Raw genomic sequence first — 23,517 nt, forward strand, 5'->3', positions numbered from 1 at the left:
ATTGTTATCTGCCCTTCTCCCAACTTTTGTGGGGCATGGGGATGAGGAGGAGGTAAGAGCGTGGATAAGAAGAAAGAATTTTCTCCACTTAAGACCATCTCCCATGATTTATAAAAATCTTTGGTGTCTGTTAAAATCAGATCTGCTAGAGAGAGCTAGTGAGCATGAAGTGAATAAACCAGAAAATCACTAAAATCATTAATGGGAAAATCAGGAGACTTGCTTAGCCTGAGTGCTGGTGGCACAGGGTCCCATACTCCAGGGGTGAAGAGTTGAGCATGCAGAGGTGGGCTCTGGGGCCAGGCTGGCTGGCTCAGATGTCCTGATTTTGCTATGTCCCAGTCAAGTTCAACCTTGGGCTCCTCTCTAGGACAGGGCAGCGAGCCAGCCAGCCTCTGGAGCCCCCTGTGATGAACACGTGGAACACACATGCAGAGTGAATGAGCACAGTGCCTGGGGTGCCATGAGTTCTGAGCACCAACACCCATGGTCAGTATTGGAGCCATACTTTCTGCTTGTAAAACTGCTTTAAGTCATCCAAAGAACACACACATGCATGTAAGCACAAGCATGCTCGTACTTGCAGGCGTCGTCGAGGGAGCCCTGAAGAGACCGTCCACACCAAGTCCTCCTCTGGGCATGGCTCGCAGACCTGGTTTCTACCATTCACCACACTCGGAAGGCAGAGTCATCTCTACAGGATGCCCACTCATTGTCCTGCTGAGGTTGGGGGATGTCCAGTCTGGGCGCCTGCTCCTTCTGGAGTACCCCCTACCACCTGGGGCTCTGACATCTGAACAACCAAGGCCGAAGCCAAAGCCTGGTGATCACTGAGCAAAAACAATCCTAGATGCCCAGCACCATCCGCAAGCAGCACGGAGGCTGGGCCAAACACAGACCTAGGTGTCCTCACATGCGATAATAAGCAGACTGGACCAGACAACCCGGAGAACACTTCCAGGTCTGAGCAACTGTGACAATGCTCATTCCCAAAGGCCTTCTGGAACCTCGAGAAGGTTCCCAGCTGCCTGCAGGAGTGACAGCACTAACACCGTTCACAGGCTGCTTTCCTCACTCACGACGAGACTGACCATACCTTCTTGCTCTGACCACAGGGCTCAGGTGGCCACTGGACACACACTCCCCAAGCATCACTGTGGGGAGACAGAGGGATCCCAACCACAGCCCTGGCTTTCTCCATCCTACATCCTCGGGGAGGAAGAAATCACCCCAGCTGGGATGAGACCGAGGGAGACTGGTGCCCCAGTCGGCCCCTGAGTAAGAATTTGAGGTGCTGGTTCTAAAGGCAGGTCCCCAGGCCCTTTCCGGGAGATTATGTCTCACTCTGTCTAGGGTGGGGCCCAGCGACGGTAGTTTTATTTAACAAGCACACACCCAGGAGATTTTTATAATTAGCTAAATTAGGAAAATAACTGACATAGGGTGGCTCCTCCATGGCTGGAAGTGAAGCTGATTTCTTAACCTTTAAAATTCGGAGACATGAGAACTTTGGCTTCATGACCTGTAAGTAATTGGTTGGCAAGACTTCAAAAGTATCCAGGCCAGGGCAACTTGGTGAAAAGGCAAGAAGGCTGAATGCTTCCAGTGGGGACCACAGGGTCGGTCACCTGACTTTCGCCATCCTCAACAGGACACCCACTGTCCCCTTCTGCACACCTGGTGGCTGGGCACCACAACCCACCCGAGATGCCCAGCGCCACTGTCCATGCACCTGTGCTTTGCTGAGTCCCTCCCCAACCGTCTCCAAGGCTGCACACTCTGTCCATTTCCCCAGCACTCAGTCCACTGCTCGCTCTTCAAGAACAACTTCTCCTACTTCTCCAGGAAAGCTGATGCCACTCTCTGGAATGCAGATCCCTCTCCTCTCCACTCTGTGACCCTGGCCTTGCTCTGGAAGTATACCCCACCACACATGGATTCTCCTTCCCCCGTCCTGCCCCTGCCTAGGACAAGCTTGGGTACCCCCAGGGTGGCAAAGCCACCCCCTTAAAACCTTCTCTCGTTACCCTGTGCCTCCCTCCTGCCCTTCTTGGCCAAGCAATTGCTAAACTCTCCATCTCTCTCTCCCCATCCCATGATCAGCATCCCCTGGAACCCGTTCCCATCTGTTCGCTGGCTGTCTGTCTCCTCCACTCGAATGCGACATTGCCAGGGGCGGGGGCTGGTCCTTTGTTCTCTGCTGCATCCTCAGTGCCTGGCCCAGAGAAGGCACACGACAGGCGTGTGTTGAGTGGACAGAACATCTCTTATTTGTGGGAGAACAGCTGTTTCCCATGGAGCCCCTCAGGGCAGGGGCCCGGAGGTTCCGGCCCCACCTTTGCTCCAAGGGCATCCATGCTCCATGCCACAGAGTGTGGCACCAACTCTGGGACATGTAGGCTGGGCTGGGTCCCTCCTGGGCATGTGCCCTGGAATACTGGCAGGGCCTTGGGCAGAGCAAGGTCCATGTTCCTTAGCCTTGCCCTGGAGCCTCTCCAGCCTTGGTTGGAGCCCGTCCCCACCCCCTCTCGGACTGTCCACTCCTGGTGACGGCCACGCGCTGGCCCCGACCCGAGTCAGGGCCCCTGCATCCACACCAGAGCCCCTTCTCTTAAGCGTCTGCTGGGCACTGCCCCCACCACTTTGTCACTTATGACTCTTTATCCAAACTATCTAATTCCATGCCGGTCTCTGACTGGGCTGGGGTGGGGGGGCAGGTGGGGTTGGGGGGCTCCACGTACCTCAGCACCTCTCAGAGGGCCCAGCCCGCAGTCCATGGCCCTGCACAGGGCTGTGGAAGGCTTGCTGAGGTGGCCATGTTTACTCATGCCCCCCAATTCTCAGTCCCCCCAACCCCCTGTCATTCAGACCCCCTCCCTTCCCGAAAGGAACAGGCCCCCACCTTGTCCTCACCCAGGGTGATGCTGTTTTCACCTCTCCCCCTAGAGGACATAGCAAACCCAACTGTACTTTGGCCAGAAGTGACTTGAAACAAACCCGAAAGTTTACTTTGGAAAGGAGTTAATAATAAAAGTTGGAAGGCGTCTTCGGGACGATAAACACCTCCTTTTTCCTTTCTCCCGGCTTCTGGCACAGCACCTTCCCTTAGTGGAAATGCTTTCTGGGACATGACCACAGGGCTTAGGATGACTGATGGGGCCACCAACTCCAGGGGAGATTGAGCGGGGAAAGAGAACTCCACAAAAAGCAGAAAGTGTGCTTCTCATCTCCTGAAAGCTGAGATACCATTTCTGTAATCCACCTTCATTGTTCTTGCAAGAATGGCTCTGGACTGAGAGCTGGGTTTTTAGAAGTAAGGCAGAGTCTCAAAACCCTGCACCTCTCCAGGAAGAGTGAATAAGAGCCCAAAGTTTCCAGAAATAAATGCAGAAATGGAAGAAGCACCTTTGGAACCCGAGAAATTATTCCGTAAGTGTAGAAGGTTGTCAGAGCAATACCACCAAAATAAACATCTCTGATAAGGAACTAAAATTATAATGAAAATAAGGTACTTTGAAATGTCAAATTAGCTACATCTTTAACATAAACAAAAACAACAGAAAGCTGTCATTTCTTTTAATGCCTAACTAAAGTAGGAGAAAGTAAGAGAAGCTTTCAAACTTCTATAGCACAAGTGGACTTTTAGAACAGAGTCTGAGCAGGTTACACTCTGAATTTTTAAACATACCACTAAAAACTTTGTATTCTTTTTCACAAAGACACTGAAGAGGCTGTAGACCTCCTGATAAATATATTAAGGCTCCCAGGGGGGAAACAATTTCTCTTCTGATTGGCCACAGAGATTTCAAATGGGCTGAAATACATATTTTATATTGAAAATGTTATTAACCAGTCAACGGGGGTTGGGAAAAGAGAAGGCAAGCATGTTCAAATAAAACAAACTTCTTCTGAAAACTGTAAGTGGCCTTCCCAACTTTCTAACTACCATTTAAAAAAAATCAATTAAAAAAAATTTCAAAACAGAAATAACTTTTTTCATCATTTCAAAGTAAAGCTCTAAAACGTCTCCTAACTTGGGACTAGAAGACATAATGATTATTTTTAAATGTCTGCTTAAAAATTAGAAAGTCTCAAAGGTAAGCCACAAGTATGCGAACTAACCCCGAACGTTGCTATTTCTGTTCAAGCACCAAACAGTGTAAATGAATGAATATATTCATCTTCACTTTATACCTAAGATGGTCAGTGGCATTCAAGAAATTTAAAAATTAGGGAAACAAATTTTTATTTTCTGTGCAATATGAAACCTATGGAAAATTATCTAGAAACTCGTATGAGCTTAATATCATTTTCTTCTGCCAATTTTAATTTTAAAGAGAAAGAATAACAATAAAGTCTATTAAGAAATTCATGACAATTGATAATGTGGAAGTAAGGGCTTTAATATTGTTGGCTTAAGAATAAGGTAAATAGTCAGCTCCAAATTCTTTTTTTTAAATCTAATTCATTTTTTTAAAGGAAAGTGTCCACTTAAATATAAATACTAACAAAGACTCTGCATTTTTTTTTAAGATCCTCAGAATTCCTGGAATAATGCCTGCCAACTAAAACACCTACTATGAATTTAGTAATGGGTTATGCAAACATAAATTACAAGGCCAGACATTTTAAAAGGAAAAAAAAGGTGATTTATTGACATGCTGGAGACACGGCAGGATAGAAGCACTATTTCAATTTTCCATATATTCCTCAACACTGCAGATGTGTTAATGCAAAAAGAATTTTAAAATAAAAATTACTCTCAACTCTTCTGGTTCTAACATATCAGTTCATTTACTTAAGAAGGGTTACCATGGAACTCCTTTCCCACACTTATAATCAGGAAAATTAATACAGTCAAACATTTTATCTAGTTTCAAGTGCAAATGGGTTTCGAAAAAAAGAAAAAGTGAGAAAGAAAGCTAAACATTTCCCTAACAACAGCAAAAAGAGTTAAACCCCAAGTTTTACCCTTTATTTTATTAGCCCAACCTATTCTTCCCATATTTTTTCACTTTAATTTCTTCATCCCTATTCACAGGTCTTTTTTTTTTTTCATTTTTGGTCTCCAATCACTGTCAGAACTAGTCCTTTTTTTTTTTTTTCCCCTTTACTGTGGCAAAGTATCCATTTGAATATACATGGGATATTTTCCATGGGTTGCTTACATGTAAACAAAATAAGTAAAAATATCCTCGTTGCCAACTTTCAATGAAAGGAAACAGAAGCTATCGCCCTTGCCTGAACAGGTCATGGGAACTGCATTGGGCTGATGAAAATCCCTGAACACACATCAACAGAAAAGGCGTCTTCATTTTTCTTCAGTTTGCCCATGGCTGACAGCTTCACAAATTGTCATTTCCAAAGGGCATACGACTGTGGCTGAACAAGCCTGTCTCAAAAATAAGCCTGAAAACACTCTACTAATAAAGAACGCACATTTTAAAATGCAGAGGCACAAAAGGACATCTCTGTAGCCTAGCACTGTGCATTCCTCCCCAGAGAAGGCTGCTTTGTGTACACACACATACACATGCATGCACGCGCGCGCGCACACACACACACACATGCATACGATATGGGGTTCCTGGCACTTTGATTATGTGAACACACCTGACCCCAGGGAAATAGGCTGAGACTAGCCCCATATTTCAGACAAACCAAACAGCCAATAGACAGTAATGGCTTTAAGCTACTGATGACCTGGGCCAAAAATGAAGAACCACTTAATCTTCTGAAGGAAACTGTCAATGTGAGGGGACCCACAGCCGACCTTTCCCCTGATCTTAATCACAGCCACCTATGATAACAGAGTGGGGTTTATTTTTATGCCTGGCTCCAGACTACAATGATCAATCCTTCAATGTTGACTATTTTGTATCCACACAAGGAACTGGAGTAAGTTAACAGAGTGTGGTTTTCATGGATCCCTGGAGTCAAGCATGGAATGAAACCCACCTAAGAATAAGATCCAGAGTCATTCCATCTAAACTCAAAACACCTTATAAAGTCTCTCCAGATTAATCTACAAATTCAATGCAATAAAAATCCCAACAGAATTTTTCAAATGACACCAAATAAAAGTCATACAGAAGCACAGTCCAGATGGTTTTGAAGAACCAAGAGGATGTTCCTTTACTAGATACCAAGACTTAGTAACAGTGTGGAAATGATTATAATAGTAATATAGTAATACTCATCCAGACAGTGTGGGATTGGGCAGCCTGGGAACCTGGAGGCGGGTGTGGTACCTGGCAGAGGTGGGGAAAGGTGGACCCCATGGTAGATGGTTCTGGGTTGAGGAGCCCTCAATGGACGGAGATAAATCAGAGCCTCGACTCACCATGCACATGATGCTCACATACAGGCCTGATATAAACACAAAACCAAAGGTCGGCTGAGGAAAACTCAGGAGACTGTCTTTATGGTATCAGTAGAGGCAGAGTTTCTGAAATAAGATTCAAATAACCAAACTTTACATCAAAGACTAGGTTACGGGGGAAGGTGGGGAAGAGAAGTCACTTGCGTTAAAATTAAAACCTTCCAGGTGACCAAGGACAACATAAACATAGTGAGAAGACAGGCCATGCCCCGGGAGGAGAGAACAGCCATGTATGTGAGCAACAAGGATCTAGATTTTGGATATAAAAACTTTCTACAAGTCGGTAAGGAAACAGCTAACAGCCCGATGGGAAAATGGGTAAAAGATACAAGCAGTTGAGATGCAAAAGAGGAAACTGTACAGGCCAGTCATCATACAAGGGGATGTTCTCCCTCATGAGAAATAAGGAAACAGCAAAACCCACTGAGGGCATGGCCAGAACAGCTACTGGGAGCTTGCGGGGGTAGCATAGAGACAGTGAGGCTACACCCACCCACCTGGCCAAGCTGTGATCAGAGGCCATGCTTTTGGGGGTCCACCCTGGGGAACTCCTGAACCCCCTTCCCAGGACAGGTGTAATAATAAGTGTCAACAACAATGAAGAATCCACGTTTCATCTCAGGAGGGCAATGGACACATCTTCTGTGATTCATGAACATAGTGGAATAAATGTTTAAAGAGACCAGGTGTCAAATGATATATACAGACATTGCAAGATACCACTTGCCTTCCATGTGCATAAATAGTAAAACAGATGTAGATATAAAACAATATCTATTGTTTATGGTCATTCATGCATGCATAAACATTGCTGTGAGTGTGAAAAGCGTATGGTGGTGAAACATCAGCTTTAGGATGAGCTTACATCTGAGGAGGAAAGGAGAGGAAAGGCACGGAGGTGGGATTTTGGCTGCATATGTAACAGTTTATTTCCCTTTAAAGAAAAAGGGGGGCATCAGAAGCAAATGGACAAAACATTAACATCTTGCCAGTCATCACAAAGGGCACAGGACTATGTGTTCTGTTTTTATGCTTTGGGGTATGCCAGAAATACTTCCTGTTAAAAAAAATAATAAGCCTGGTTACATGACTGATTATATAAAGACTATGTCATGCAGGTACAATTCTGTGTGAGGCCTCTGAGTGAGGCCCAGAGGAGGCCAAGGCAGTCATACTTCCTGAATCTTTCTGCCCAAGGGCTATTCCCTCACACAAGAACTTCTTAGAAAAAGATGCGTGTGCCAAGTTCTGTTTAATTCAAAACGTTTGCAGGGTTAAAATGAACCCAGTACCTTACAAATGCACACTTCTTGTGGCACAGTGTTGAAGGTGGAACGGAAGGTGTGAGGAGCTGAGGTCATCTCCCCTCCCCAAGGCTGGGGGTTCCCTAGGAACAGCCCAGCTGGCACTAAGGGTCCAGTCTCAGGGTACTTCACTGCAGATGCTCTTGGCGGCAGAAGGAGAGTCAGTGAATGAATGAATAAATGTGGGGCTAAACTGGGGCCCCAACTGGACTTCAGAACTAAAACAGTGACTTTTCAAATGCGAAGTAGGAAACACCAAGGGCGGGTCCTGCAGCTGAAGTGGCCCAGGATGCAAGTTACCCACAGGTGAAGCAGTCCAGTGGCTACTCCCTCCCTGAACTGTGCTGGGGAGTCTGGCTGTCGGGGAGGCAGGGGACTGTGTGGGGTGGGGGAGGCAGCTGGGGGACCCGTCCCACCCCAAGGGGCTGCTCAAACCTGCCATGAGCAGGCCTGCATTCCCAACCTCTAGCTGGCTTCTCTGCTTTTGGGCTGTGATGCCCTAGGGGACCTCCTCCTCCTCAAAGGGGCTCAGCCCTGCACCCACTTTCACAGGCTTCTGTGAGTATTGGGCTTCCCTGATAGCTCAGTTGGTAAAGAATCTGCCTGCAATGCAGGAGACCCCGGTTCGATTTCTGGGTCAGGAAGATCTGCTGGAAAAGGGATAGGATACCCACTCCAGTATTCTTGGGCTTCCCTGGTGGCTCAACTGATAAAGAATCTGCCTGCAATGCGGGAGACCTGAGTTCAATCCCTGGGTTGGGAAGATCCCCTGAAGAAGGGAAAGGCTATCCACTCTAGTATTCTGGCCTGGGGGTCACAAAGAGTTGGACACAACTGAGCGACTTACACTTTCACTGTTAAAAGTCTTTAGAACAGTGCTTGGAGCTCAGTAAGTACTGGGCATTATTATGAGCTCTTCCTGCTGTGTCCCTGAAGTGACCAGAGCTCTCAAAACAGAGCGCCCCGGTTCACGCCATTCCACATAAAATGAGATCACCTTGTTGATCTGCTGCTGTGAAGAATTAATTCTAAATAGAAAACCCCCAAGAGGTAAACCAGGCAATCCACTGAGAAGAAAGGACTGCCCAGAAGTCTTGGGTCCATGGAGGGTGAACAGGAGTGAGCCGGAGCAGGAAAGGGCTGGCCCAGCTCCAGGGCCCTTGGGTCTTGGCCACGCTGCATGGCCATCGAGCAACAGAGGGGACCCGACCAGGAACCAGCCTGTTCAGCCCTCAAACCCAGTCAGTGGTGGAACGAGAGTCAGGATCTAAGTGTCCTGATTCCAAATATAGCATTCCTTAACTGTATTAATGATATCATATTATCTTCCTGTTAAAACACTGGGCCACACACAAAATGATTACACTCTGCATGGTAGGCTCATGTAATGCTTCTTGTAAATTACTTTTTCTGCAATTCACACTTTCAGGTTAAAACCAAGAGCTGACAGCAGTCAATAATCGGCATTCAGGACTTCCCTGGTGGTTAAGACTCTGTGCTTCCACTGCAGGGGGCTCAGGTTTGATCCCTGGTTGAGGAACTGGGATCTGGAATGCCAAGTGGTACAGCAAAAAAACAAATCAGTGCTCAATGATTAACCCTGACCATTCCTATGCGCTGGGTTTTCCTGGTGGCTCAGATGGTAAAGAATCTGCCTGCAATGCAGGAAACCCAGGTTCAATCCTTATTGCTCGATGGCCATAGCCCCCCTGGACAAAGCAAGAAAAACCTAAGACAACAGATCTCAGGGTCAGGGGGATTTGTCATCTGATTGTCTCTTTCTTGACTGACAAAAATCTCAAAACAGAAGGGGAAATTTTCCTGTGCTTTGGGTTATAAGGTGACCAGCATTTTCAAGTAAATGCCAGATTTCAGCCTAACTGCTCTTCCCTGGGTATTCACCACACAAAACTCACTTCCAGCACACACAGTGACCTTCATGTGAGTATGTCACTTCAGAGCAATACTCTTTCTCTCTAGATATATTTTAGTTGTTGTTTTAACTAATAGAAGAGAAACAGCTTACAATTAACTAACCAAAAATCGACTTCTGAAAGCTAAAAGGAGACGGTTTTGCACAGCGGTTATGACGTGGTTCCCGGGAATCTGTCTGCCTGGGAGGCAGGTGGCTGATACTCTGTAAAGTGGCACTAAAGACACCAGCCTTCTTGAGTGACTGTGATGCACTTAACATAATGCTTCGATGTAATAAACATTAATAAATAACAGCTCATCACAATTTCAACCAAATTTTCAGGCTTTCCCATTTAGACATCATTCCTAACAAACTGCACATGACAGGGATGTTTATTGAGAAGAGGCTGTGAGCTCCTTTCTACACCCAGGCCATCTACACCTAGGTGGAGAATGTCATTCTCCACCCAACACGTACTTCAGTTGAGGTTGCCGACCAGAAAGACAAGCTATGGGCTGCTCCCAAAGCAGAGTTTCCAGAGACAGAGTCCAGGGCAAATATTTCCACTCCATGAACAGGAAAACCCATGCAAAGAGAGATAAATGACCATCTAGATGCATAGGGAAGGCATGTATTTTAATTTTAGTGAACCTATTCAAGTCTGCCCTAGAAACTAGGTCTATAGCTTATAGGCCTATAGGTCTACTTCATGCTTTAAGAGTCTTGGGGGGTTGGGGGAGGGAGGGAAATTCCCTGGCTGTTCAGTGGTTAAGACTCTATGCTTCCACTGCAGGGGGCTTGGGTTTGACTCCTGGTCGAGGAACTGGGATCCCGCATGCCACGTGGTACAGCCAAAAAAAAAAAAAGTACAGTTTGTTTATAGCTTTAAAATTCACTTGTGAACACAATTTCTTCTTTCAAAAGATTAGATATTTATAACCTACACTCAACAGGCCATTTATTGAGCTCTCACTATTTGCCAAGGTTCTTCTGGACCGTTTACAACGTTTTGTCTGACTCGTAATAATTCTGCGAGACTTGTCATCACTCCCATTTTTTGGATGAGAAAATGGAGGCTCGGAGGTTATACAATTCAGCATGGTCTCGACTAAACTTCCACGCCACATGCATCTAATTACAGCCTTTTCCTTCTGACGGTTATTAAACTCTCAGAGAATCTGTCTGTTGGGCTTAAAATAGCCCTTTGAAAACTGCTAGACAGATGAAGGAAGCTGCGCAGAGGCTCAGGAAGGAAAGGGAACGCCAGCCCTGCGACATCACAGGGAGGGAGTCAGGTCAGGCCGCTCGGAGGAGGCAAGCGTGGCCGGGGGGCTCTGCAGACGCCACCACGTGGCCCCCACGTCAGGACTCCACGAGCAGTTCCGCTCACACCCCGTGTCACCAACACAGGCCAAGTGAGTAACTCTTCATTGATTACCTAAGAATTCATTGTTCTGGGCCAAAGGCAATCAAACAGAACAAGGCTTCCCTCCAACTCAAATGTTTACCAACCCAACTTTCTGATGTCCGGATGGAAAAGTTCCCTGGTCTTAGGAAGCAGAGGGACTGAATCTGGTGTCTCAAAGTCACTGAGTGATAGGAGCAAACAGAGGCCATCAGGCTGAAAGAAATAAATTACAGGGACCCCTCCCCCACAGCTAAACAGCCTGCTCAAAGTCAGCAAGAGTAACAGGGAGAGGTGCAAAGGGTCATTTTTCATTTTTTGAATTCATGAAACTGCCCTATTCTCTGAAGATCTTTCATCCATCCACACTCACTGCCATGTTGTCCTGAAATTATCCTGTGTGTCATTTGTTTACGTGGTCACTGCCTGCCTGCCCCCCACACAAGCTGGAACCTTCTCTTGGTGTCTGCCGTATCTCAGAACCTCGGATGGCCCCTGGCTCCCGGAAAGGGCTCAGAACTACTTGTAGGAGGAAGGAAAGAAAGGAGGGAGGAAACAGGAAGAGAAGTGTGTACTGAGCACTTACTTATATGTCCCTTACAATTGAATTCATTTCCACCTGCCCAGCAGATGGAATACTGTCAGTTCCCTTTATAAGTAAGGGATCTGGGTCCCTGACCATTTGGTGATCTTGGTCAAGGTCACTCGGCCTGAATACCCCAGTCACTGTTTACTGACTAGCCACTCCAGCCTGGCGTAGGACTGGCCATTTACTTTCCGGGAATCTCACCTGCTCCTCACTATGACGTTTTGAAGTAGGCAGGATATATTACTGCATATGGAGGAACTGAGGATAAGTTTCTGTCTCAATGCTACTGAATGCTAGAGCAAGGACGAAACTTGATCCAGCTGTCTGAGCCTGAGCTGAACCCTCTGCTCCAGAGTAGGCCTCTTCTGTGTCTTGGGAGGATGCTGCAGGGTCTCTCTGGAACGAGGGGGAATAATGTGGCCCAAAAGAAACTAGAAAATAACCTCTTGGGCTGATAAATGGGCTTCAAGAATTCAGTTGGTAACAGTTAAAAGTTCACTTTTAATGTTTAAACTTTTTCTAGTTAAAGTCTTCTTACAACTTAACGGTGGGTGATTCTAGAATGATTAAGCATCCAAGTTGATTATTTGGGCTTTATAATTGGGCCAAATATTGGAGTGGCCTTTTCCAAACCAGGTTGGCTACTGCCAAAATGAAATCCACAGGATCCTTTGATGTGGGGGAATTGCTTCAGAGGATGAGAGCAAACAAGCAAACAGACCACCTGTGCAGGGATTTCCCAGAGCCCACAAAGAAAGTCATTAAAAAATCATAATTGAGATATAATTCACATACCACAAAGCTTACCCTTTTAAAGTGTACAGTTCAGTGCTGTCTGGCACACTCACAAACTTGTGCAACCATCACTACTACCTAACTCCTGAGCCCTTTCATCACCCCGCCAAAAAACCCCATGAGCTCCAGCAGTGACCCCCATCCTCTGCACCACCCTCATCTACTTTCTGACTCTATGGGTTTGCCCACTGTGGACATTTCACACACATGCCATCATTTGTGTCTGGCTTCTTTTACTGAGCAAAATGTTTCCAAGTTCATGCATGTGATAACATCTTATTCCTCTGCTGGATGACAGTCCATTCTAGGGGTGTATCACACTTTGTTTATCGAGTCAGTTTTTGATGGACATATGAGTTGCTTCTACTTTTTGACTATTTTGAATAACACTGCTATCAACATTTTTTTGAGTGGACACAAAGTTTTTGCATGGATGTTTTTTCAGTTCTTTTTGATGTATACTTAGGAGTGGAAATACTGGGTCATAGGGTAATTCTATGTTTAATACTTTGAGAAACTGCCAAAGAAAGGCATTTCTTGAAATTTAAAAAAAAAATTCTGTACACACACACGCACAATAAAATTGAAGTGTTAAATGAAAGTTTATCTGCCTGTTTGAGAAACGAATCTTGTAGCGCCCTATAGCTGATGTTTTTTAATATTTTATTTCTGTTTTGTAAAGAAAAGATTACTAAATGAATGCTATAAATATGACCATTCAGCATCCACAGTACTCAAGGTGCACAGCTAAATATACACAAGGGATGGAAGCACAGCTCCGACCTGCAGGCCCGTCCTCTTCAAAAGTGGGAGCAAGCAATTGTACCACAGCTGCAGGCTCAGCAGAGGGGTGCATCTAGATTCCTAGACCCTGAGTATGAGCAGTCTGCGGGACACTGGGGGTGCCCATCTGCACCCCCCTGGTCTTCAAGCTTACAGGCCTCCTTCCCATCACTACCCTTCTTGAAAGGCCCATGTCCCTAGGTGTGTGTCTGGTTGGTCCTCCTCTTAAAAGTCACAATCTGTCAGATCAGTGCAGTGGGTCTTCAATGAACCCATTCCCGTGTCCAGTGAGACACAAGGAAAACTAAGACACAAGGAAAACGTTTCCAGTCTCCCATCTGTGCTGGCTTTTAATTCTCACGAGGATGGATGCAAACAACAAAAGCCAACACAGGCCTCCACGGTCAGTCCATTTGCCAAAAACAAGAGGAAAGCTAAGAATTCAGTCACTGTTCAACATGCAAGTGTGTCCACTTGTAGCAAAGAATGTCTGAATCCTGAGAGTTTAAAAATCGGAGTCTTATGTGAACTCATTTAATCCTCGTGCCAATTCCATGACGCAGCTGTAATGACCATCCTCACCTTGGGACCCCTGCAGGGCTACGTCGGGCGAAGGTGCCCCCTGGGTTCCTCACCAAGCCTGAGCCACGCTGTCTCGGGCAGCCTATGCAGGACGTGTCCATCTGATTTGCAACTTTATTTTTAAGTGACTCTCTTTTTCCAGGCTGAGTCACTCCCTGCAGTGTCTATATAAAGGCTATAGAGGCAGTGACTAAATGCATTTGGGCCCGGGCCACAACTATATATTACTGCCCCCTCCCTCCTCCAGCCTGCTGACTCCTCTCACAGGGAGCTCGAAGGGAGTCACAAAGTTTGCAGCGACGTCCTGTCACTTGTCCCTCTCACCTCCGCAGGTGGGGGCACATGCTTTCACACCTCCCCGAGGAGGAGTCCGATCGATGGACAGGTGACCGAAACCTCCCCGAGGAGGAGTCCGATCGATGGACAGGTGACCGAGGACTTTCCAAAAGCAGGTGCCCTCGCCCTCCCCTACTGCCAGAGCTGGGGGAAATCCACAAACCGAGCTCACTCCAGCCACTGGGCGAGATTTCTTCCAGAGTCGTATCTCAAGACAGCTCCTGACATCTCTACAACAGTTTCCCAATAATGTAAAAAAAAAAAAGAAAGAAAAATCAGGAAAACACTCTGGCCAGAGACAGAGAGGGCAACTTAAGATTCTGGCACTCAGGAAATGAACACTCATGAACAGGCGGTTATGTCAGCAGGAAAGAAAATGTTCCCTTCTTGAAGCTGGGCCTGCTGAGCTGGGAGGCGGGGCTGTGGGGCTGTGGTGCTATGGCTGGTGTCGGGCTCAGGGTCACCTTCCCTGGTGGGGACAAGCAAGGCATCCAGTGTGGTCAGTGTTGGTGATGATCCTGGGAAGGTATGCCCTGGTCAGGGTAGGGGACAAGCTCTGTCCCTGACAACAGGAGTGAGAGATATGCTGATGAGAGAAAGAGGCCAGGTGCGTTTTGGCAGGAGCAATGTCAGCCTGGTGGACCAGGTGTCATGAGGATTAACGCTCAAGACAGCAAGAAATGTTCTGGCAAAATACATCAGGGTGGGAAAATGCCCAAGGAGAGCTCCTGAACTGCAGGTCAGTTTTAAATCTCACAGAAGAGATGTGACCCCTTATAACACAGATTAATACCAAAGTCTGACAGGTCTGGGGTAGGAGCTGGACACTCTGCCAGGACAAAACGAGGCCCAAAAATGGTTTTATGATAAAATTGTGGCATCTCGAGTCTGAGGCTTTCCTTTCTTCCTCCCCAGAGAAGATAGCTCCTCTATTGTTGAGAAGAAGGCAACAAAGCAAAACCCATCTCTGTCCTCTGCCTGGAACCAAGCCTTCCACTGGAGACCCTTCTGATAGTCGAGCATCGCATTCAAATAGCCGCAGCCAGTGGGCTGGGATGGCACCCCCTGAAAATGTCCTGTGACCGGGCCCTGTGGGCCAGCACTACTCTGGATGCTCTGCCCATCGGCAAGGCAGCCTGGTGCAGCAGTTAAAAGCACTGACTTGGGGAGCCGGTGGCCTGGGTTCAAGTCCCAGCTCGGCCGAGTAGCAGCTGTAAGATCCTTATCAAGACAAATGTTGGTCCCAGGAGCAAACTTAAAATTTAACCAAATGGGAAAATAAGAAAAAAGCAATTCCTAGGTAGAATCATGAAATCCTAGCGATGTTGCTCCATCTTGGTCCCCATCCACCATGGGAAGTAACTCAGTTTCCCGGAATAAGGAGCCAGCCTGGTATTCTAGATGGGTTCCGGTCAGGGCCTTCCACATCCCTGGTCATCTAACCTGCCATTAGGTTTATTAACTCAGAGGCATCAAAGGTAATCCTGGCCTGCACCTAGGCTCTGATGGAAGCAACAAAAGAGCAAAGGGCATGGGGTTTGGCCTGCACTAAACCCACAATTCTAACAGCACGAAGCTTCAAGAACTCAGAGAAAGCCGTCTCCAGCCCAGCCATGCTCTTCACCAGTCTCAGGCAGGAAGAACATGTCACCAGCACAGAGGCACCTGTCCCTGCTGCCAGCCTGGGGGACCCTCATCAGTGGGAGTGGCCCAGTTCCTCCACCCACCTCTTGTTCTTCAGCACCCAGCCTAGAGGCCGGAGCAGTGGCCTCTGCCCAGCAGCCGAAGCCTCAGCATTCATCTCATGCGGCCCCCACCCCCATCTTTCATCCTCCTGCCCCTAGCTTGGGCACAACTAGGAGGAACATGAAGAGGGGACACATATAGAGCTCCCAGCACAGTGGCTGAGACCACTGAGACAACCAACACCTGCCTTGCAGCCAAGCTCTGAGCCAGGGGCTCCCCAGTGAGTTTCAGGGGTCCAGGAGAAACTGTGCAAACATGCATTTCTCGGGGTGTGGGGGGGTGGCCCTTAACATTCACCATTGCTTCAAAGGTTGAGAACCAAGCCTCAGAAAGCAGCTTTGTTCACCTACAGTAAGAACCACTGTGACACAGGCAGCTTGGAACTAACCGCCACTGATCTCAGAGTGTTTCTGGGGGAAAGTCTGCATTTAGAAGATTCTAGACACCATCCTACACTTAAGGTGCCTTATCGGGATGGTGTACCTCCTTGGTGAGAATATAAGGAAGTTTCTAAGACTGGGGAGAGGATCTTATCCCCAGAGCAAAACCATCTGGCATGTGGAAGGTGCTGGAAAATATTTATAAAGTGATTAACTGTTATTACAAACCAACTTTTGGAACATTTTGGGTGAAAACTACCTTTATTTGTTGTGGGTTCTTTTTTAAGTTCTTAAAGCTGACTTTGAGGAGCAGAAATCAACTGCATCTCATGTGTTTGGTAATATGCGCTCCAAATTAATGCTCACAACAAACACGAACCAAACTGTTGGTGCTGGGCCTGTGTGGAGCTCTACACACACACATTACATGCCAAACACACACAATATATGCCACACACATACTAGGTAACACACACACAGACACACACACACACAGACACAGACACACAGACACACAGACACAGACACACACACAGACACACCCACACACACCCACACACACACACCCACCCCTGTGAGCTGGGCCCTGCCATTACACCTTTTATAGATGATGCAACTGACATTCTGGGGAGGTTAAGCCATTTGCCCGATGACACCAGCCAGTAAGTCACCTGCACTGATAAATATAGAAAGTGATCCAACCTAGAAATACCCTCAGTCTTGGACGTTCAGTTATCAATCATTAACTCAACAGGGAGTAGATGTTTAGTCACAAAATTCAAATTTAAAACATTTTTCTTCGAAGGGGACTCTTTTTTTGAGTCAAAGAAAGGCATGAAACTTAATATGCAGAGCAATGGCATCTCCTTCAGATTAACTACAATTTTGAGTTTAAAAAGACAGAAGCAATAATATCAATTGACTAGCAATGTATTCATCTAATGACATAAAACTGAAACTGAAAGAACTTCATTCTCAACAAAAAAATCAGGGCTCTACCCTCCGCGGTGCTTTCGTGCTCCTGGCTTGTCCCACGGGCCCCTCACCTCCACCCCAACCCCACTCTGGGCCCTGGGCTTTCCCAATTGCCCGTGGGCAGCACCAGTCCAGGAAAACACAAGCTCCCTGCCAGGGGATAACCTCATTCACTTGACTCCCCACTGGAGCTTGCGTCTGCCTGTTAGATCCACCAGACACTCAAGGACCCTGGGAGGACAGTTTCTGCTTTCCCGAAACAAAGAGGAACATCAAGGTTTTCAGCAAGAATCAATCCACTTGGTGAAAGTCCGGCAAGATCACTGGCCCTGGCTCTGCCCCACTGGCTGGTGCTCCCTCGGCTGCTGTGTGAGGCATGAGGATGCTAGTCTGTGTCCAAACCCACAGATGCCCTCCCTACCAACAAGCCAACTTTTTTTTTTTAAACCCTGAGAATAAAGTTCTAAGCAACCTTCATCTTCACACATCCAATTTCTAGAAGTGTTCCCTCAACAGTAAGTGTTAATCTGTCCTCTGTTGTTGAATAATCAGAAGAAATAACTGATGTCAGAGACAAGTCGGGCTCCTTTGCACTGAAGCCCCAGACAAAGTGACAACCCACTGTCTGATCTGGGTCCTAGGCCCCGCACTCATCAGAGCCCTCCATGCGCCTCCACAACCCTCACACCACAGAACCCCCAAGAATCCCCCTCTGTACTCCTCACCAAAGTTACCCACTCCCACCCTCCACTGAGGCCTTAAGAGGTTTCCAAACCTACAGAAGATTCTGCACACTTGTCTTTCACGTGTCTTGGAAATCTGTGCTACAGCGAGGCCTCCTTATCATAGCGGGAGGAGCCCAAGTGAGCACCAGCCCCGACCTCCTGGCAGAGCTGGGGCCATGCAGGACGGCAGCGTCCCTCCATTCCAGGAGGTGTTCTGCACCTACCTCCTTTCGGAAGACACTGTCTAAAACCATGCCCTGACATAACTTGCAAAGATGTTTCCCAACTTATATCCTACAGCCCAATAAAAACAAAAACAAATTAAAAAAAAAAAAGATCAAGAATATAAAAAAGATCAAGAATATACAAACAAAACATGCCCTGGAAAGCTATGCCCCAGAGGGCTTTTCCCCATCAGGCTGCTCCACCCTAAGCCTCTCCTATTTACTGGGATTAGGAGATAAAACACAAAGTTTGAGGCCAGTTACTGGCGTGGGATTTAACCCAAGCCTAGGGAGCCAGCGGCCAGTCCCTGCAGGATGAGGCCTGTTTATACGCCAGTGGAGGGACGGGCCCATTCAGTCCAGTCAACATTTATTAAGCGAGTGCTGGGCCCGAAGTGGCAGGAGGGGGACACGCCCTTCCTCAGCGGGTACCACCTTCAGCGGGACACGGAGACTTGAGAGGAACACCCAGGAATCCAGTTCTCTTCAAGGCACTTCATCATAGGATGGATTATATCTACCTACTGGTGACTGAGGCCTCGGAAGCATGACCTTGCCCTTCTCTTTTAGGTTTCCGATGACCACCCTGGATATATGGTCACCAAGGGAACAGCAGTGAGAACACAGGACAGTGGGGATAGCTAGTTGCTTGATCAAGGCCGAGCGTGGCTGGAGAGACATACCTGACCGGGGTGGGTCTAGGGAAACAAAGTCAAAGACCAGAGCACGAGGAACCCCACAGCGAGACCCTCCAGGAAGGTCTGCTCTGAGCAGTCTGAGAGGAGGAAGGTGGCTGGTCGCTCAACGGCCTTCTCCCCTCTTGCCTTTACTGTCACAACGAGGTGGGACGTGGAGACCACCAGTCCCTTCTCCCCCTTCCCACCCGGCACTCCCCAGCAGCACAGAAGGCGGTAACCTCCCAGGCCTGAGTTACTGACCCACGTGTCTGCTCAGTAACAACACTGAAGACACACACCTCAGGGCAGGGGCTGGGGGCGGGGATGGGGTGGGGGTGGGGGTGGGGGTAGACAGGACAAGCAGTGGGTCTAAAATGTAAAATCCTTGGGTGGTCCTGCCATTCCTCCCTTGTTTCTTGCCACTGGACTACCAAGATTTTTTTCTCCTGAAATATTTATTCTGAAAATCGAGGGTTAATTATTTGTTTCCCCAAATGATTCATGGTAACACTCCCTTAGATGGCAAGCTCCTTTGAAACACTTAAAATGAATCTACTTTAAAAAAAAATAAAAATTCAAGCCACACATCATTTTTGGGACTATTATGAAAGTTGGACTACCCCTCCCAGCAATCACCTTTTCCTCCAGGCCTGTTCCTTTGTCTTCCCTGGAAGAATCTGGGGAGGCCTGGGAGCCAGGGCTGGAGCTCTGAGCACCTGCCATGGGGGGTGCAGGAGGCTGGGTGCAAGCCCCCGGCACAAGAACCACTGTGGACTCATTTGGCAGAAGCTCCCGGAAAGCAATCACCATGTCTGCCTGACGGTCTGTAAAACTCTCCTGTATTTTTTTTTTTTTTTCGTCTTCTGAATCCTTTGATAAAGACTCAGGGAATGAGGGACCAAGGAAACAGGGCAGGAAAAGGCTGCTCGAGCCACTCTAAACACTGTCCTCTGAACACGTACGTCCCCCCAAAAAAGAGGAGTGCAACAAGAGCACAGTCCCTTCTCCCCCTTCCCCCAAGGAAGGGGGGAAACACAGAGGGTCCCGAAAGGCCCGACCAGACTGAATGTTTTCCAAGAAGCATCGTCGGCATATTGTATCCTCAGACGCATGAAGCCTTCATGCGCCTCTCCAGGGCCCTGCCTACAGATGTGCACACAGAGGGTCTGGGGGTCTGACCTGGCCACCCAGCTAGTTCAGTATCCGCATCAAGAGTCAGCTAGGGTTTAATCCAGTCCCCAGCCCGCACAGGGGCTCACCACTAGGGCTGAGGATGGCTGAAAGGAAGCAGCAGACAGCTGGTGTTCTGAACGTACCCTAGAACGGGAAGACCCTACCCTTCTTCAGAGAGCCCAAGCCCAGCACAGAGATGCCGCTCACCTCTGGAGTGTTCTTCTTGAACTCACGGCTCTGCTCGATGAGCCGCTTTCTTGACTGTTCACTTTCATCTTGCCGGTTTGCCAATACTGTTGCGGTGGCATCGAGTTCTCTCTGTTGAGAGAAACAAAAAGGGAAGACCAGATTGTAATTACACTCTGAAGAGAGGAGAGTATATTTGCACATGACCAGGACACCGGGGGAGAGCCTGTGGTGCCAAGGATCACTGCCTTGTGGCCCAGGAGGGACTGGGGACCAGTGGAAAGAGGCCTGGGCTCCCATCCGGCCCCACCACCCTGTCCATGCCCCAAACCTGCTTAACTTGACGTGCTGTATACCCACACACACCTCACAAGCGGTGGCTTCTACAACACAACGTGCAGATGCATACTGCTTTGCTAAAACCAGTCAGGCCAGTGCCCAAACGCCACCCCTCCCCAGTGTCGCTCGCCTCTGCTCCTAACAAGCACCTCTTCCTGCCACATTCCCAGGTCCCAGTCCTGCTGCTCGACTCGGGGCATCTTTCTGACTCTCCTTCAACAGTCTGGGCCTGGAGTCTTCTACAGCCACATCTGATTTGCTTTTGTTTACAAATACTTAGTGGGTTAACTATAGGCATGTTTCAGGACTTGTTAGTCGTTCTCAGTTCAATTCAGTCATTCAGTTGTGTCCGACTCTTTGTGACTGCATGAACCGCAGCACGCCAGGCCTCCCTGTCTATCACCAACTCCCGGAGTCCACCCAAACCCATGTCCATTGAGTCAGTGATGCCATCGAATCATCTCATCCTCTGTCACCCCCTTCTCCTCCTGCCCTCAATCCTTCCCAGCATCAGGGTCTTTTCAAATGAGTCAGCTCTTCGCATCAGGTGGCCAAAGGATTGGAGTTTCAGCTTCAACATCAGTCCCTCCAATGAACACCCAGGACTGATCTCCTTTAGGATGGACTGGTTGGATCTCCTTGCAGTCCAAGGGACTCTCAAGAGTCTTCTCCAACACCACAGTTCAAAAGCATCAATTCTTTGGTGCTCAGCTTTCTTGATAGTCAAACTCTCATATCCATACATGACTCTGGAAAAACCATAGCCTTGACTAGATGGACCTTTGTTGGCAAAGTAATGTCTCTGCTTTTTACTATGCTGTCCAGGTCGGTCATAACCTTCCTTCCAAGGAGCAAGCATCTTTTAATTTCATGGCTGCAATCACTTGAGTCATTCTCAAGAGGGACCTTAAGAGGCGAGCCCCAAGAATACCGACTTTCAGCACTGTATCAACTTGGGAACTGAAGCACCTGGAAACAGTGTTGCCCCCCAACTCTTTAACTGGCCCCTGGGACTCTCGAGAACCACCAGGAATGGGTCTCCCATGAGAAGACTTCTGTCACACACCACAAACTGACACTCAGAACATCAGAGAGCCCGTGTCCTGGCCTCAGGAGCTCTGGGACGAGCTGCCAAGAGGCTATGTGTCAAACAAGCCTGCGGCAGATGGGCCCAGGGTGGTGTCCTGGGCGGACAGCAGGAGTGAGAAGATACATTCCGGAAGCCACGGAGAGGCGCATTTTCGCGCTGGATGGCTTCGGCTGCTAAAGACACACATCTTGCTTGGGATCAAGCGGCGGCTCCAAGTGGCTTCTCCATGGTCTGGCCCGTCACCCCAAGGCCCAGCAGGGCTACGGATGGCGAGGAAAAACCAAGCCGAAGAGCCATCCACAGACACCCAGGAAGCCAAGAGCCTTCCTCCCCTGCCTGCCACCCACCCGGCTTCCTTTTTGGCGGAAGTAACCGAAGGCGTCTGTGAGCCCCTGCTGCTGAGCACTTCATTCGTTCCGCTGCGGGGTGGGCCGCTGCCAGACAGGGTGGCAGAGTGCTGGAACAAACATCTAGGGTGCTGTCAACTTGGAAATGGCAGGCAGTTTTTAAAGTGGGGGTGCGGTACGAAGAGATGGGGGAGGTACCACCACACCACTCTCTTTCTCCCGCCTTCCTTCCCTGCTTCTGGCATCGCAGCAGATCTTGGGCAAGCAAGTCCAAAAGAATAACGTGGGCTCGATTTCAAGAACAGATGTCAAAGCTACTGCAGAAAAGAGGGAAACACTGCACATTTTGATAGACCACATTTGAAACACATCCCAGTCAAGTGAAGGCAAGGGAAGAAAAGAGCAACCAAAACCAATGTGGCAGCGTGGGGATGGAGACAGAGGAGAGAGCAGTCGCAGATAAGCAGAAGGCTTCTCAAAAATATAAACAATCTGGTAAGGAGGAGGACTAAGACATCTATATTTAAGCAGCAGCAGCAGAAGTTATAAAAGGAGATTTCAAGAAAGGGGGAGGAAAAGAAAGGCCAATATTGAAATATGACAAAAAAAGTAAAGTTGATGTTTGGTTCCAATCATACACAGATGCAGAAAACTTAAGAGAAAAACAAAGCGCCTTCAGTGGAGACCCTGCTTCCTGGGAGGGGGCTGTCATCTAGGCGGAGGACGTCTGGTGATTTCTGCCACCAGGTGCTGGATGCCGGGGGCTCACTGGTGACTATGAGATCCCAGACCCGACCCTGCCTTCCCATCTTCTACTGTGCATCTTCCCCTGTGCACAGAACAACACATCGTCTGGGGGTCCCTCTGAGCCCCTCGGCCCCCCATGTGCCCCTCAGAAAGGCTGAGCCTGGCAACAGTCACTCGATGGAAGGCAGACTAAGCCACCCCTATCATGGGATGGCAAGGCCAGGGCACCTGGGGTGAACTGCTGCTGGCAGGCGTGATGTTTGGGGGAGGAAGGCCCACACCCCTTCCCCACACGTGCAGACACAAGCAGACCCATGTGAAAAACCAACCAGGCTCTTTCAAATTGCACCCAGTGTGGCCACCTGCCACCACGGAAACAGACTGGCACAACAAGGAGGAGGGCCCGAGCCTCCAGTGCTGCGGGGCTTGGAAGCTCAGGTTCAAGGCTCTCAACTCCTTACTGAGTCCTCCGGAGGACATCAAGGCTTTGTAAGAAGGTTCTGGGGACAACACAAAAGCAGGAGATGGCTAATCAATCTAACCCAAATACTGTTTTATTATCTGCACAAACAATGTTGCATTATCAAGGGAATTTAACGTTTCGGGGAGGTGGCAGTGGAGGCCTGAAATACAGAACTCCCAGCTCCTGAGTCACTGGTCACATGTCACAAGGAGCATAGAGAGTCTCCACATCTGAAAGGCATTAAAAATTCACAAAGAACAACAACAACAAAAATTCCTACCTGTACTATATGAGGTGGAATGATATTTGAGATACACTGAAGCAGGAATTTCCCTGGTGGTACAGTGGTTAAGA

At 48.1% G+C, this 23,517-nt stretch overlaps 1 protein-coding gene and 1 long non-coding RNA gene across 4 annotated transcripts in view; both read right to left on the reverse strand.

Annotated features, from left to right (window-relative positions):
• Nucleotides 1-23,517, reverse strand: part of CUX1 (cut like homeobox 1) — a 347,445-nt gene that overhangs the window by 252,644 nt on the left and 71,284 nt on the right. For all 3 annotated transcript variants that reach the window (XM_040261791.1, XM_040261782.1, XM_040261799.1), the window contains exon 2: nucleotides 20,199-20,309. In XM_040261791.1, coding sequence (XP_040117725.1) covers nucleotides 20,199-20,309 — 111 coding nt within the window. The remainder of the gene's footprint in view (nucleotides 1-20,198; nucleotides 20,310-23,517) is intronic.
• Nucleotides 5,007-16,700, reverse strand: LOC120878897. The gene is made up of 2 exons (XR_005724654.1): nucleotides 14,152-16,700; nucleotides 5,007-14,109 (listed from the first exon to the last, which is right to left on the reverse strand). It is a non-coding gene; the product is annotated as an uncharacterized LOC120878897 (long non-coding RNA).

Source organism: Oryx dammah, unplaced genomic scaffold (assembly GCF_014754425.2).
Source record: "Oryx dammah isolate SB20612 unplaced genomic scaffold, SCBI_Odam_1.1 HiC_scaffold_2, whole genome shotgun sequence".
Classification (NCBI taxonomy): Eukaryota; Metazoa; Chordata; class Mammalia; order Artiodactyla; family Bovidae; genus Oryx; species Oryx dammah.